Source organism: Muntiacus reevesi, chromosome 1 (genome assembly GCF_963930625.1).
Source record: "Muntiacus reevesi chromosome 1, mMunRee1.1, whole genome shotgun sequence".
In the NCBI taxonomy this organism is placed as follows: Eukaryota; Metazoa; Chordata; class Mammalia; order Artiodactyla; family Cervidae; genus Muntiacus; species Muntiacus reevesi.
Genome location: NC_089249.1, coordinates 216725484 through 216741600, shown reverse-complemented (window position 1 = coordinate 216741600; position 16117 = coordinate 216725484). Strand labels below are relative to the sequence as shown.

At 55.0% G+C, this 16117-nt stretch overlaps 2 protein-coding genes across 4 annotated transcripts; one reads left to right on the top strand and one right to left on the bottom strand.

Annotated features, from left to right (window-relative positions):
- On the top strand, nucleotides 1-449 carry PFN3 (profilin 3). The gene has a single exon (XM_065934703.1). It carries the CDS (start codon nucleotides 36-38, stop codon nucleotides 447-449), a length of 414 nt encoding a protein of 137 aa, XP_065790775.1. The 5' UTR covers nucleotides 1-35.
- Nucleotides 450-1708: 1259 nt separating this feature from the next.
- On the bottom strand, nucleotides 1709-13568 carry SLC34A1 (solute carrier family 34 member 1). 3 transcript variants are annotated; one of them, XM_065918273.1, is made up of 12 exons: nucleotides 13437-13568; nucleotides 13138-13287; nucleotides 12925-13053; nucleotides 12710-12853; nucleotides 11679-11790; nucleotides 11361-11556; nucleotides 11183-11278; nucleotides 5400-5469; nucleotides 4976-5143; nucleotides 3630-3746; nucleotides 3406-3530; nucleotides 1709-2697 (listed from the first exon to the last, which is right to left on the bottom strand). In XM_065918273.1, the coding sequence occupies exons 1-12, from the start codon at nucleotides 13543-13545 to the stop codon at nucleotides 2194-2196; spliced, it is 1920 nt and encodes a 639-aa protein (XP_065774345.1). In that variant the 5' UTR covers nucleotides 13546-13568; the 3' UTR covers nucleotides 1709-2193. The 3 variants fall into 3 exon arrangements, with proteins under 3 accessions (XP_065774345.1, XP_065774346.1, XP_065774347.1); XM_065918274.1 differs by lacking the exon at nucleotides 12925-13053; XM_065918275.1 differs by lacking the exons at nucleotides 1709-2697; nucleotides 3406-3530; nucleotides 3630-3746; nucleotides 4976-5143; nucleotides 5400-5469 and adding an exon at nucleotides 9079-10447.
- Between the last annotated feature and the right edge of the window lie 2549 nt (nucleotides 13569-16117).

Genomic DNA, 16117 nt, shown 5'->3' with positions numbered 1-16117 from the left:
GAAAGTGCAAAGCGAGGGGCGCGCTCTGAGCTGGAATGGGCGACTGGAAAGGTTACATCAGTGCAGTGCTTCGGGACCAGCGCATCGACGACGTGGCCATCGTGGGCCACTCGGACAATCGCTGCGTGTGGGCCTCGCGGCCTGGGGGCCTGCTGGCGGCCATCTCACCGCAGGAGGTGGGTGTGCTCACTGGGCCAGACCGGAGCACTTTCCTGCAGGCGGGGCTGTGCGTGGCGGGCCGCCGTTGCTGCGTCATCCGAGACCACCTGCTGGTCGAGGGCGAGGGAGTGCTGGACGCGCGCACCAAGGGTCTGGACGGGCGCGCCATCTGCGTGGGCCACACGCCTCGGGCGCTGCTCGTGCTCATGGGCCGACGGGGCGTGCACGGGGGCATTCTCAACAAGACGATGCACGAGCTGATCCACGGGCTGCGCTCGCAGGGCACCTAGCCGGACAGCCGGCCAATCCAGAATAAAGTCTGACCTGGGCGTGGCAGATCCCACTCCAGTTGTGAGGGGGAGTGGGGGGATTTGCCGATGAGGAAGGTAATTTACTAGATCCTTGCAGAAGGTGTCTGATGAGGTTGGTATTATGAGTCCAGAGGCTTCCCAGCCTGCTAGGCTCTATCTCAGGACCTCCCATGGGTGCCCTGCCTATGGACAACTCCCTAGGCCAGAGTCTGAAGGCCTTGGTGCCTCCCCAGGGTCCCTACGGACACCCAAGCTAAGGAAGGGGTAGCCTCCTCAAACGCTCCAACTCAGACCTGAGTATCCTTTCCCATAAAGCTTCCACAAGTCTGTGTGGGACAGACTCTAAAGGAAGTCCCCTCCCCACCCTCCAACACCACTCCCTAAGCTGGGGCCAGTGTAATTCTCACCTCCACCTAGCAAGAAGAAGCACTAGCAAGGGCTGTGGGTGGGTAACATGATGGGGTTGGTAGCTTGGAAAACAGCTCTGGGGCTTCCAGGCCCTTGCATCCCCCCACAACGCTTCAAAGGGGGTGGATGTAGGGGTGGGGAGGCAAGTGTTGTAGACCATCACAACTAGATACCGGGCCCCACAGTCTTCCTGCCACTTTGGGGTCCAAAGGCCTCAGAGATGGCCCTGGACTAGAGGGAGGAGTTTTGGCATTGCCCAGCCTTTGCCTCTCCTTCTGCAGACCTCTGCTCAGGGGGTCCCATGGCAGAGGAGGAATTGAAAAACTTGGGTGGGCGTAAATAAAGTCTGGTTTACTGCCCAAAGGCAGAGTATAAAGATGGGAGGGAAAGTGGCTGGTCTCTGTCCGCTGAGCACTGGGGCCCAGGGCATGGCTTCTCTTGCTCATCTCCACCCTCCCTCTCCTTCCTCCAGTAGCCCTGATGGGCCCCCACCTGTCACTGGGTTTCTGGAGAATGGATTTTATCCCAGAGTAGGGGAGGGAGAAAGGTAGAGAGCAGAGGTCAGCCTACTGGGGTTGGGGGATAGAGGTGCATGGAGCCCTCCTTCCACTTGCCTTAAGGTAGCCCTCATGGGGGCTTCCAGGGAGTTTGAATTGTGGATGGACTCATTAGGCAGGGTCAAGAAGATTGTTGGGGAGAGCTTGTTGGCTGGCTTTTCCAGGGCACAGCAGGCTCTCTTTGGGAGGGGAGACAGTACTACTGAGCCCCAAACCATGATCTGTTCCTCTCCTCCAGATGGAGAGCAAGCAGATTTCCAAGTGCACAATGAGAGTTTCATTTCTTTCTTTTCTTTTTAATCAGGCAGTGTTAGGAAGGGGCTTGTAGCAGAGACGCAGGAACCCTGGGTGAGAATGAGGAGAATGGTATCATGGAGGAAGGAAGGTGGCAGGGAGGGGGTGAGAATTCAGGCAGTGACTCAGGCACCCACATCTATGCCCCAGTAAACAGCTGTAGGTCACATACATGGACTCACCCTCACTCCCACCCAGCTCAGTCAGAGTTGCGTATACACAGGGACACAAGTTCAGGGTTCCAAATACATATGCAAAGGACTCACAATCATACCCAGATACCTTGCAGTTGGCATGCGGCCCCCCCACATGTGCACATACACTGACTCTCAGCCGCACCAGCCAAGACCTCCCAGGACCTGTACAAGCACTGGCGCATGCCCAGATGCACCCCTCTGCCCTTGCACCCTGGGCATCTCAGACACAGGCCCCTTCTGGCTCCAGGCAGCCGTCTGGGCTGGAGTCTAGAGACGGGTGGCGTTGTGGTGATGGGGCATGGCAAGGCGGGGGGAGGGTGTGGCAGGGGGCAGTTCCTCCAGGAAGACCCTGGCGGGCAGTGGGGGTGAGCGGGGCTCGGGCCTGGCGCAGCACAGGGTGGCGCGGGTGATGAGGCGGTCCAGGGGCTTCAGGGAGTGCATCCATGGGGGCAGGAAGTCCCACGTCTGCAGCCACTTGGGCAGGCACCCGGGGCTGCGACTCTGCAGCGTGCTGACAAGCACCACGAAGGCCAGCAGGGCCCCGAAGGGTGCGCCCACACCCACCATCGCCCGCCAGCCTGCCATGGAGAGCCCAAACACCATCGAGGGCAGCAGCAGGAAGCACAGGAGGAGGTAGAGGACGGCGAACCAGCGATACTTGGCCGTGCGTTTGCCCAGCGCCTTGGCCATGCGGATAGGCAGGCGCGTGCAGGGCACGGGGTACCACAGCAGGATGCCAGAGATGTTGAAGAAGAAGTGGCAGAGGGCAATCTGCGGGGAGAGGGCAGAGGGGTGGAGGCAGGCACGGGCCCTAGCTCCCGAGTCAGGATTCTATCACAGGAGACCACCAGCTCTGGGCAGCAGGAAGGTCAGCACTCAGGGTTAGCATGCTCCCAGTGAAACACTGGTACACTCCGGACCAGCGGGTACATAACTGCTGCCCTAAACCCTCCACATTTCCCCCCACTAACCCCCCTCTCAGGAGTTCCCCAGCAGATCCCATCCGGATCCAGGAGCTGAAAGATTCATACTGATTTCTGGTTCAGAAGCTCTGGCCTCCTGAGTGAGCAACATCCTGGCTTATCCGTTACTCCTTTGCTCCTAGAAGAGCAGCCTCTTTGCTGTCTGCCCCTCAGTCCTGGATCCCCCAGATGGAGCCAGGCCCCCTCTTAACAGCACCGCTTCCTTAGAAGGTGAATCCCGCTGACTCTTGTTCATTGATTGGCATGTGTGCGCGCGCGCACACACAGTCGCTTCTGACTCTGTGTTCTCAGTAATGTCCCCCTTGTTAGACTCTAAGGTCTTGACGGTGGCACGAGGTATACTTTGCCCATATGATTTCCATAGAGTCTGGCATAGCAGGTGCCCCCTGCTAGGCAGTCAAAAACTGTTTGGTACACACTGTCTACATTGGGTCAGGCTTCTGGTGCCAGTCCTAGCCCTGTCCTCCCTCTGGCAGGGCTCCTCTCCCAAGCTCACCTGGAAAGCGCTGGACAGCTTCTCCCGGGGGCTGGCCAGGGCAGCCAGTATGGCCGTGGTGGTGGTACCGATGTTGGAGCCCAGGGTGAGCGGGTAGGCGCGCTCAATGCTGATCACACCGAGGCCTGGGGGCAGAGGAGAGGACACGGGCTCCCCAGCGCCCTCCTTTAACCTTTCCCTGCCGGCCCCACCCCACCTGACCCTGCCTCGGTGTGAGGACTCACCGATGAGTGGGGTGATGGCTGAGGTGAACACAGAACTGCTCTGGACAACAAAGGTCATGCTGGCCCCTACCACCATGGCAAAGTAGCCTGTGGCCCAGGTGAAGGGGCTGGGAAAGTCTGCGAGGAAACCATCAGAGTAGGATCAGTGGGAGGGGATTGAGAGGGGAGGGGACGTTTCTTGGGGAGGAGGTCTCCGATTCCAGCCTCCAAGTGGCACCTTGTCAGTTTCCTGCTCAACTGCGGCAGCTTCTCCTGGTCCTCCTTGATCTTGGATTAAAGACCCTTCTTAGCCTGCTTCCATCATACTTTTGCTCCCTTGTTCCTTCTGCCTGGGATAGCTTCCTCACTCCTAAATATTCATGCTCAGGACTCAGCGTGGGTATCACTGCCGCTGGAGAGCCCTCCCTGACCCCAGCTCCCAGGCAGACTTTGCTTCTCCTTCCTCTGAACTCCCACAGATCCACAAATGCCCCTATTCCAGCATTTGTCATACGGCTTCTGCTCATGCCAGGTGGGGTCCCCAAAGCTCAACATGAGGCCTAAATGAAAGTCAGATAGTGTCACTGCCCAAACCCCCAAGGGCCCCATCGCCCTGGATCAAGTCCAGGCTCTAAGTGCAGCCTGCAGGGCCCTGTTACCTCGCTGACCTCTTCCTGCCTCTGTCCACCTCACTCACCGAGCTCCCACCGCAGGGCTGGCCACCTATCTGTGCCACAAGCCTGCCCAGCCAAGTCCTGCCTCAGAGCCTTTGCATGTACTGTTCCCTCCACTCAAAAACCTCTTTGGCCACGTCTGACTGCTTCATATTTAGGTCCCTGCTCAAATGTCACCTCTGCGCAGAAGCCACACACCCACTATCAAAAGCAACTCTTCCATACTCTATTTGCTGTTTTTGCTTTCTGTTTGGTGGTTCCTGTTCCCTTTCATCTGAATTTATCCCCCCTCGATCATTTTTTTTTTTTTTTTTTTGCTCTCTTCCCGTGTATGCTGTGAGCACCCTGAGGGCAAGAGGCATCTCTATGAGGCTCACCTCTGTATCCCTCACACCACTCTCTGCTTGGCACACAGAGGGGACTTGATGACTATTTGTTAACTGAATCAAACAATGGCCTCTGGGAATCCCTTTGGAGCCACCTGCTAAAACGGAAGCAGCCACAGATTCCCAGCTTGTCAGCATCTCAGGGACCTCATATATCACCCAGTCCAACCTCTTCTTTGTTCACATGGGGAAACTGAGGCTCAAAGATGGTAGGGCTTTACCCAGATCACACAGTACGGCAGTGGAAGGATTAACAAGATCCAGAAGGCCCATCCTGGGGCCTGCCCACCCACTGCTCGGGGCTCACCAGTGTTGATAACCTTCTGAATGACCTTGGCCACCTGGCCCTTGAGCAGAGAGTTGAGCATCTTGACAAGGAGGATGAGACAGGTGCACAGGAGGGCCAGGGAGCCAGCCAGCAGGATGAGCCCCACAGCCAGGTCAGGCAGCCCCGTGTCCACAAAGATGTGGTTGCCTGTGGGGTGGGGAAGTGGTATCAAGCTGCTGCCCCCTCATTCCTGCTCCCAGCCCCTAGCCTTTGCCACCCTCTTGGACTCAGAGCCTCGTGTTCCTTCAACCTTTACATGAGAGCCTGACCCCAGCCCAGGAGCAAGACTGGCCAACAGCTGTCCTTCTGGGCTGGAAGCAGCAGTGGCCAGGTGGAAGATGACCCTGCCTCTGCCAGGCTCTTCCCTGCTGGGCTGGACATCTCCCATACTGGGGATACTCACATTTCTCCAGGGTGGCATTTCTGACCATCCGGCTGGTGTTGGCCTCTGCCCTGGGCATAGGAGTGGGAACCTAGATTAAGAGGAGAGGTCAGTTCAGTTCAGTTGCACAGTCATATCTGACTGTTTGCAAACCCATGGACTGCAGCACACCAGGCTTCCCTGTCCATCACCGACTCCCAGAGCTTGCTCAAATTCATGTCCATCGAGTTGGTGATGCCATCCAATCATCTCATTCTCTGTCGTCCCCTTCTCCTCCTGCCTTCAATCTTTCCCAGCATCAGAGTCTTTTCTAATGAATCAGTTCTTCGAATCAGGTGGCCAAAATATTGGAGCTTCAGCTTCTGCATCAGTCCTTCCAATGAATATTCAGGACTGATTTCCTTTAGGATTAACTAGTTTGATCTCCTTGCAGTCCAAGGGACTCTCAAGAATCTTCTCCAACACCTCAGTTCTATAGCATCAATTCTTCGGCACTCAGTTTTCTTTATGGCCCAACTCTCGATCCATACATGACTACTGGAAAAACCGTAACTTTGACTAGCTAGAACTTTGTCAGCAAACTAACAAACTAATATGCTGTCAAGGTTGGTCATAGCTTTTCTTCCAAGGAGCAAGCATCTTAATTTCATGGCTGAGATTGACATTGCAAATTTAGGAACCTGCATTCTGCGACCGGGGCTAAAATGGGGGTTAGGGAGAGATGGGGGATGGAGAGGATACAGGTGGTCCCTGTGACTACCTGCCCTTGGGTGCTTTGCCTGCCCTCTGCTTCCTCTAGTGAGGAATGGGGGTGAAATGGGGGTGAAACATCCTCCACAGGAGAATCTGGCTGCAGTTGGCCCTCAGAATACTCTACTCCATCAATTCACTGATCTGGCTCCCACCGGGGCCTGCAGGGGCCTCCTGATCAGAGGGCGTCTTGTCCATGTTTCTCCCACCTCTCCTGGGCCCTGGATGCTGCTGACTATGGCCCACTTTTTCTGAAAACTCTCCCTTTCCCATCGTTTATTATCATTCCCTGCCTCAGTGCGCCCCTCTTCCCTGGTACCCTTGCCTCATCCTCTCCCCTCAGGCATCTTGCCCAAGTTCTGGAGTTTTCCTCAATTCCTTGTCCAGAGAGGATGGAGCAGAGGGCCCAGGCCCCATATTTCTTCCCTCCCCCACTAATGTCAGTGAAGAGGAGAGGGTTCCTGGAGAGGTTTCTTTACTCAGAGGGCCCGGGGCCAGGCAGGCAGCCTAGACGAGGGGCTCAGGCTGTGTGTGGAGGTGTTGGGCCTAAAGGGGCCGCAGCTGCTGAGCTCCAGACCACTGTCACTGTCCAGAGATGTAGCCCAGCTCAGCCAAAGGGCCTGCGTTTACAAGAGAAACCACAACTCTAAACATGTAGATAAAATTTCCCAATCTGTAAATGTTGGCAACCGCTTCAAGATGTACTTTACAATTCTGTGAAGGCCAGTCTGGCCTGGGGACCACTCCTTGTTGTAGCCTTCTTGAGTTAGGAATTTTTTTTTCCTGGCACATCTTGTGGGATCTTAGTTCCCTGACCAGGGATTGAACCCAGGCCCTCGACAGTGAAAGTATGGAGTCCTAGTCCCTGGACTGCCAGGGAATTCCCTAAGGAGTTCTTTAAAAATGCAACCTAAGACTCCTTACCTTTCCCCCAGGATCCTGTCAGTGAAAGGAGAAAGTGGGCCAGGCTTGGCTTCAGAAAAGCCATGTCACGAAGGACGACTTGGGTCCTGGAAAGGGGTAGTGACTCCTTGGGCCCCCAGCAAAATGCAAGAACCACAGCGTCCGTCACCACATTCTGCCGCCTGTGGGAGCTGATATAGACCCTGGTCCCATTCTCCCTAGGGGGTCAGCAGCTCACACCCCTCTGACCTCCCTGGGTGCTGGGGGGAGGGGCTCAAGTGGGGTATGGCACTTGGGTTTACAGCTCTTTTATGTTTTATTTTAAATTGTGTCATTTAAAGATGTTAGAGATGGGCTTCTCTGGTGGCTCAGAAGATGAACCTGCCTGCAATGTGGGAGACCAGGGTTCAACCCCTGGGTTGGAAAGATCCCCTAGAGAAGGAATTGGCAACCCACTCTGGTATTCTTGTCTGGAGAATTCCATGAACAGAAGAGTCTGATGGGCTAGAGTCCATGCGGTTTGCAAAGAGTCAGAGTGAGTGACTGAGTGACCAACACACACTTGTTAGAGATAAGAACTATTTATGGCACATGACTTTAAGTCGGGGCTTATTTTAGTGGCATGTACTCCCTTGAGTGGGGCAGCGCACTCATTTGTGCACCCATACCAGAGCCCTGGAGCACCTTCAAACCTTGGCCATAATCACAGGCTGAGAAATCAGAGAAAATGGTCTCTGATGGGCTTGATTGCAAAAGCCTGCTGGGAAAGCAGTGGTAACTGGGAGGGAGCCAGGTGTTTGCTATCAGGCAGATCTGAGTTCAGTCCTGCTTTTTATCCCAACTAGCTTGCACAGGTCATGCCACCTCACTGAGCCTGTTTTCTCTAAAGCGGGATAAGAAAAGAGCTGTGCTCAAACCCCAGCTGAGCACTCCCTGCTGTGTGACACTGGACCAAACATGAAACCTCTCTGAGCCTCCGTTTCCTTGTCTGCAGTGTGCAGTTCATAATGTAGCCCACTTCTCCCCAGGGGCTAGTTGTGAGAAATCTGGAAAAAGAAAGTGGAATTTATGTGCTTGAAGAGACAACCCAAACCAAGGAGACCTCTGGCAACTGAAAAGGTGAAAGCGTTAGCTGTCAGTCATGTCTAACTCTTTGTGAGCTCACGGGACTGTAGCCCTCCAGGCTCCTCTGTCCATGGGATTCTCCAGGCAAGAATACTGGAATGGGTTGCCATTTCCTTCTCCAGAGGATCTCCCCAACCCAGGGAGTGAACCCAGGTCTCCTGCATGGCAGGCAGACTCTTCGCCATCTGAGCCACCAGATTAAGCTCACAGAGGGATGTGAGCTCCAAGAATTCTCCCCCACCACCCTGGCGGGAGGTGGGGCAGGGAAATAGCGCAGTGTTCAGGCCTGTACTGCAGCCTCTCCTCCAGGAGAAGGTGTGTTCTAGGGTCTTTGCTTTTCTGGAAGCAGAGCGTGAGTGCTGTGCTAGTGGCGCCATCTGGCGGCGAAGAGGAGAATTCACTTTTACAGCCCTACCTATCACCCCGGAGGATCTCCAAGTGGCTGTGGTCACCTGGTGGCATTCATGCCCGATAGGCAGAGTGCGCAATGGACACTTAGGGTGGGACATACATCTGGAAGAGAAGTCGAAATGGAGAGTCAGGAGTGTGGGGTGTAGTTTCCGCCAGGACTTTGGTCCCCCCTCGGTTGCATAGACTTGGACAAACCTGTCTGAGCCTGTTTAAAATGGGGTTGTGAGGGACTTCCCTGTTGGTCCAGTGGTTAGGAATCTACCTGCCAAGGCATGGGACACAGGTTGGGTCCCTGGTCCTGGAACTAAGATCCCACGTGCTGCAGAGCAACTAAGCTTCTGCATCACAACTACTGAGCCATCGAGCTACGACTACTGAAGCCCGGCGCACCCAGAGCCCATGCCCTGCAACAAGAGAAGCCACAGTAAGAAGCCCACACACCACAATTAGAGCGTAGCCCCCGCTCACGGTAACTAGAGAGAGCCCACGAGCAGCAGTGAAGACCCACCGCAGCCCAAAAGTAAACTTTTTTAAATGGGGTTGTGATAATCCCTGCCTTCCAGGTTGCAAGTCTTTGGAAGAAGCTTCTTTCATCCATGCATGTAGGGTTGACAATCCACAGGGTGACCACACAAGAAGGTAATTCCCAGGACAGTGTCAGGACCCCATGAGCATCAAGAGTTGTTGGAATACTAATACCACCTCTGGCTTTTTCTTTCACCATCTGGAAAATCCCAGACTGCCAATCAGATAGGTGCCCTGGAGGCTGGCTCAGGTGAGGTTGGGCCTGGCTTGGTGAAAGCTGGAGGCAGTGAGAACCAGTCAGAAGGGGCCACAGGGAGACTCAGTGGCCAAAGGAAAAATGTGCAGGAGGAGCTGCTAGGGCACATGATTATGAGCCACTTTCCTGAGGGGACTCAGAGAGAGGGCCAGAACCGGGAGCTTACCTCCCACCCCCTGCTACGCTCCAGGCCAAGGAAATTGTATGTGGACCCTGCTATCAAGGAAAGGTTTCCCCAAGAGGGCTGGGGTGAGAAACCAGTGAGTGGGCGAGTGGAAGCAGGAGCCATAGAGGAACATGTGAAGACAGCGAACAGGGCAGCTTGCTTCTGGTCGCTGGACCTCAGGTTCCAGGTGGATCATGTCTGCCTCACCAGCATCACTGAGGGTTCCAACAGGTGAGGGCCCCGTTTGCATCCTGCAAAGGGAGACTGGCCGAATGCAGCTGCAGGCAGGCGGTGGGAATTTCAGTAAGCGAGGATCACCACGGCTGAGGAACTCCTTTCCACAGCTCGCTTTTTGATCAAAGTGTGTGACTCTGGTCTTTCAGAGTTTGCAGTGAAGCAGAGGGGATTTTAGCGATTCAGAGCTCTCAGAGAGTGCCCAGAGTGCTTGTGAGAAGGAGAGACATGTTAGTGGGGTCATAAAGCCACTGTAAAAGCTGTCCGCATGCGCTTTTTGATGTCGAACTGCCTGAACACTCAGCACTGAGTTGGAGCCGTGTGCCACTCAGATGCAAAGGAAGCTTGCAGGGCCGGTTGAAAGAATGTTCTCTGTTCACGCTGGGATAAAGTCCGGGAACATCAAGTAGGGAGTGAAGAAGCTGTGCTGTTTCCTCGTCTTTCGTTCTCAGTGGTGTTACTTCTTGTATGTCACAGTCAAGGGGAAGTAGATACTGTGGATTATGGTTTTGATGAAGCATTTTCCTTTTTTGATGGCTGAATGAGAAAGTGCGGTAATTGCCTGCTTCCTTGTTAGCCTGGTATGATGGCTGGTCAATGAGTGTCTAACTGATCCAAATGGAGCCTCATCCCAGGCATGAGAAGCCAGGAAACAGCAGGAAGAACACACAGGACAAGGGGACACAGGCCTGCGGCAGTCTCTGAAGGAACCCACTATCAGTACCAGTGTCTCCAGTGAGGTCTCCACGGCCTGCTTGTCCTGCTCCTGGACTGGTTCCCTGTTGGTCTTGGTTTTCTCAGGCATCCTTGTAGCACTCTCTCCCTACCCTTCTCTGCACATTACCTGGGCCCCCAAACACGGCAGAGCTGTCACTAAGCAACTCCCTAGATCCCGATGGGGAGAGACAGCCCTAGACTGCAAGACCCACGCTCGGGGCCCTGAAGTGGTAGAATAAGCTCTAAAGGGTTTTCTAACCTCTTGGAGCCTATTTCTTTACCTGTGAAACCACGGAGTTGAGCCAAATCAGTGGTTCTTCAACTAGTGGGCTTGTTGAAATGTAGATAGCTGGGCGCCACCAGATTTTTTTTGTTCTAATTTAGTGGGTCTAGGAAAGGGCCAGATACTTTCTGTCTCTAGTGGGTTCCCAGCTGATAGGTGTGCCATTGGCCCACATTTTGAGAACTGATATCAGGGCTAATTCAATGACATGCTAACTCTAATTGATTAACAATGGCTGCCTAAAGCTGGTGTGAGGCTGGGAGGGTGTAGCAATATCCGCCACAGGTGCAGTATCCCAGAAAAAGTGCCCCCTGCATGTCCTCCCCAGCTAAAGGCTTGCCAAGGTCTCTACGGAGCTTTTAAACAGACCATGACTTTAGCAGTCAGCTGTCTGAAGAGGGAGTCTTCTCACCGAGGCTGGACCCGGTACTCACCTCTGTGGGGTCCGGGTAACACCAGACCCGGATGAGGCTGTGATTTCTCAGGGACTCGTCCCCGGAGGCAAGGCTGGTAATCACAGACTTGTCCAGCTGTGGGCAGTGTGGGCGGTGGGTGTGAGGGTGAGGTCCTACAATCCCCCAGGGCCCCACCCCACGCACGCCCTGCCTCTACCTGGATGATGAGCTTGGTGAAGGGCTCCGTGATGATCTTGAGCAGGTCAGGGGCATCGCGGCCGCCGCGGATGTTGAAGGAGGCGACCACAAGTCGAGTGAGGTGGTGCAGGTACCCCGTGGCAGCCTCCAGGGGCAGCAGCACCAGAACTGACAGCCAGTTAAAGCAGTCATGTATGGTGGCCCCCGCGAAAGCCCTGGGCAGGGAGGCCACATTGCAGGGCAGGCTGGAGCCAGGAGACGCGCAGACTAGGGGCTCCTGGCATGGGGGACCACCCTCCCCTAACAAGGACAGGCCCCCCCGCCACTCCCCGCTCACCGCCGGAAGTCAGTTCTGTCCCCCGCCTGCATCAGGGCCACGATGGTGTTGGTGACGGAGGTGCCAATGTTTGAGCCCATGATGATGGGGATGGCAGAGCTCACCTCCAGCACTGGTAGAAGAAGGCAGGAACTGGGAGGGGCTGCCACCCAACTCCTGCCCCCACAGCTCCTCCTGTCAAACCCGTTGCCCACATGGCATTCCTGCCACGCTGCTGACTCTGCTCAGCCTTGGCATCGCAGGTACGAGGGGCATGTGCTGTGTGCATGCATGTAAACTGACGTTCACATATGCGTACTGCCCCTGCGAATATGTGAATGTGTGTGTGGGTACGTGTCCATGAGGACACGGGTCCTATATGCAATTGTGCCTCTGTGCTTGTGTGTGCACATATGTACACGCGTGTGATGTCAGTTTCACGTACCAGCTTGGCTAGTACCCAGTTACTCAATGCAACTCTGCTCTAGATGTTGCTGTGATTTCCCTCAACCATCAGTTGACCTTAAGGAAACGAGATTAACCTCAGTAATCTGGGTGGGCCCCATCCAGTGGGATGAAAGGCCCCAAGAGCAAAACTGAGGCTTTCCCGAGAGGAAATTCCACCTATGTCCTGCAGTATCGGCTTTTGCCTATGAGTTCTGGCCTGCCCTTCCCCGTGGCCTGCCCAGCCTGCCTCGCAATCACGACAGTCAGTTCCTGGCGCTAAATCGTAGATGTCTCTATACCTCCTGCAGGTTCTGTTTCTCTGATTCCTCTGGTTCTGTCCCCCCAACTGATGGAATGAGTGACTGTGTGGTGACATGGAGGTGAGCCTTCCTGGGCCTGTACTCCCCATTTGCCATCCTTCCCAGCTCCTGGGCACCCCACCTGGCTGAGACTCGAGGCCACGCTTTGGAGAATAGAGTGGGAGATGCCAGAGCTGCCCACTGTCCTCTTTCCCTGTCTCCTGCTATTCCCACCCAGAGCCCCAGGTCCAGCATCGAACCACTCCCACCCCCCGCACTCTCCCTGACCCTGGTGGGCCAACTCACAGCCAGAGGAAACCATGCTGACCACGATGGACGTGGAGGTGCTGGAGCTCTGGACCAATACAGTCACCAGGATCCCCACCACCAGGCCTGCCACCGGGTTGGACAGGATGGCGTTGTCCTTGAAGATGTCGCCAGCCACCTTCCCTGGGGAACATAAACCAGCATTGTCCGAGACGCTTCGGGCCCCTTCCCTGGCCCCCTCCCCTCCGCCCTACCTCCAGCCAGCTGGAAGGCCGAGCTGAGCACATCCAGGGAGCAGACGAAGAGATAGAGGAAGGAAAGCATCAGCGGAACCTTGAGGAGTGTCACGCCAGCCCGGCGCAGTTTCTGGACCAGTCCAGGTTCTGGAGATGGGCGGTCGTGAGCACAGGGGCTAGAGCGTTCTGCCAATGACCGCCAACACCCCTGCCACCCCAACCCAGGCCCACCTGGCTTCCGCTCATCCTCCAGGGCCAGCTTGGCAGGCAGTGGGTCGTGGAGCTCCACAACCTCCCCGTAGGGGCAGCCATGCTCTGGGAGGGCCACAGGGCCCACGCTGGGGAAGCCATAGGCTGAGGTCCCTGGAATCCTGTGCAAGACTGGGGAACGAGGCTGATCAGGATTTCCCTGAGGCCCCATTTCCCAGAGAGGATTGGAGGGGTTGGGCGGAGGGCTAGAGGCCTCCCTCCGGGGTGGGGACGTATGCAACAGAGGGCAAACAGGGTCCAGGGGTGGGAGTAGCACTCACCCTGTGGGCTGGGCACGTAGGCAAAGGCCGCTCCATGCATCATGTGCCCCCCACGAACTGGGAGTGGGGAGACAGCCCGGCCCCCCAGCTTCTCTCTGTAAGACACCATCTCAGGTGCACGCTGTGGGCCTGTGTGTCAGAGGTATAGCAACACTGAGTGACGACTGCTATGTCCCGGAAACTGACACACTCACACACTCATCCCCCTATATCCACACCCATACACTCGCACAAACGCCCGTGGAGTGTGATCCCGAACACACCCCCAGCGAAGCACACCCTCCCCCACCACACACACTCAAAGAGGCACGCAGGTGCTCAGCACAGATTTGGGGATTCATTCATTCAGCAAGTATTTATTGAGCATCTACTCTTTCTAAGGCACTGGGCTTGATGCTGGTGCACAGCTAGCTAAATACAGATACAGCTTCTGCCCCCAGGAAGCTCAAAGTCTAGCAGAGAAACAGATGTCAATGAAATAATCCCTCAGATCGATGGAACGTGACAACAGGAGCAAGCATTCTCATGACAGAGGAAGGTACCACCAGAGGTGTCCCAGAGGTACAGGGGTTCACCCTCACAAGTGCACCTCTTTCCCTATCCATCCCTACCCTCCCCCGCCCCGCCCCAGCAATCAACACACACTGACGGGACTTTCTGCCATGTATGAGGCTCAAACCAGGACTGGTTTAGTTAAGGAGGGTCCCCACCCTGACCCCAAGTCTGGGAAGTCTCCAGTTTGCTTTAGGACCCCTGGAACTGCCCCAGGAATTCTCGGCAGCTGTTGGGGTGGGAGTACCCCTGTCTACTTCAGCACTCCCACCCTCCACCCCCAACCTGATTCCAAGGGTCCTGACTCTTGGGGTTGGGGACCATGCAGAGCTGAACTCCAAGCCCTGGAAGAGCATGAGTCCATTCTACAGACGCTGAGGCAGTGGGCCAGGCTGGGCTGGGACCGAGATGTTACAGGGGACGGGAATGGGAGCACAGGAAGGACAGAGGTGAGGGGCCCATTTTCTGCTGAGATGGGGATGGGATTGGGATGTGGGGACTCTGGACTCACCTTGGTGTTCTATGTTTCAGCTCCTGCCCAGCAAGCAGCTCAGGGAAGCCCTAGGAGCCTGAGGAGAAGCTGGGACCTTCTCTTTATACCTTTGGGTCAAGGGCAAAGTCCCTAGAATCCTAGCTTCCCTCCCTCTGTTCCCCAATTAACTTCATCCCGGAGATTCCTCCTGGTTAATTGCTAATCGTCAGCTCTGCAGGGGGAGTCTGTGAATAGGCTCTTTCCTCTCCCACAGATACCCAGCCTGAACTGTGACTTAACCAGCAAGGAGGGCACAGATGATCCCGTGTCCCTAGGCAGAGATCCTGATGCCACTCAGGCACCTCATTCCCAGAGTCCCCAGAGGTGCCATGGCTCTGGCCTCTTTCCCTCATTCTTGGCCTGACAGTACTCCCCAGGAGGTAACCCAAACATACTTTATACTTGCTTTGCCTCTGGGTGTCCTTAGGGACATTTGAAGGAGAGAGACTGTGTGATGGAGGAAACAACAGAACACAAACTCCAAGGGGCTGTGTAGTGCTCAATCATGGGGGGTCCACGCCCCCAGATCTGAGATATGACCCAAGAGAATGTGAAGCTGCTACCTGGATGGGGCAGGGCTGGTCTGCATTTTAGAATGGTCCTGGGTGTGGGAGCGTTGGCATGAGGCAAGGGGAGTGAGTCTGGAAGCAGAGAGACCAGGTAAGAGGGTGATAAGATGGTCCAGGTGAGAGAGGATGAGGTCTGAATCTAACTGGGAAGAAAAGGAACAGAGAGGAGAATGTGCGCTCCTGGGGTGTTTTTATTGAAATTTGAAATTGTTAGGCCCTAGTTGTATTCTTTGCAACCCCATGGAATATACAGTCCACGGAATTCTCCAGGCAAGAATACTGAAGTGGGTAGCCATTCCATTCTCCAGGGGATCATTCCCAACCCAGGGATCGAACTCAGGTCTCCCGCTTTGCAGGCGGATTCTTTATTGTCTGCCCAAGCAGTTGTTATGTTTGGGCAGAACAACTGGTGTTGGGGAGGTGGGTGGGAGCGGAGGTATATCACAGCTGGGTTTCTGGATCAAGAAGCTGATGATGACCTGAGGTCTCTTGAGGAGTCCCTGAAATGCAGGGAGTCTTTGAAAATTTCTTTCCCTTTTATAGGACCTTGAAGCCTGAGTTGGGGGCCCATATTCACATAGGGACATGTGATTCTCTTCTAAGGGATTTAGATTTTATCAGATCCAGGACTGGTGAATCCCATTCAAGATCTAGCTTGGGCAACTGTCTGAGCAACCTAACTTCTACCCAGTCAGCTACGTGTCTATCCATTCATTTGTAAGAACAGTAGTTGAGTTCTTATTCCATGCTGAGCCAAGAGCTAGCTTCTCTCTTGATCCAAGAAACAGTCCATTCCCTGAGTGGTCCTGGGATCCTAAGCCCTCACCTCTCTGAGCCCTAGTTCCTTCGCTTATAAAATGGCCATGAGTATGGATTTGTCTGGGAGCTGTAGGACTCAATGAGCTAAATGACCCATCTCAGTGCCTAGAACAAAGAACCTCAGCATGTTTGTTCTCTTCATGCTCTCATGCCCTTTTCACTGTTTCTAGGATGGTTGAAGTGTCCCTGCCAAAAAAATGGCCCCAACT

Coding starts and splice junctions, on each gene's coding strand:
- PFN3 (XM_065934703.1), top strand. CDS start 36: ATGGGCGACTGGAAAGGTTACATCAGTGCAGTGCTTCGGGACCAGCGC.
- SLC34A1 (XM_065918273.1), bottom strand. CDS start 13,545: ATGGTGTCTTACAGAGAGAAGCTGGGGGGCCGGGCTGTCTCCCCACTC. Junction 13,288..13,436: donor CTACGTGCCCAGCCCACAGG/GTGAGTGCTACT, acceptor CTCGTTCCCCAG/TCTTGCACAGGATTCCAGGG. Junction 11,279..11,360: donor TCACCAAGCTCATCATCCAG/GTAGAGGCAGGG, acceptor CACTGCCCACAG/CTGGACAAGTCTGTGATTAC.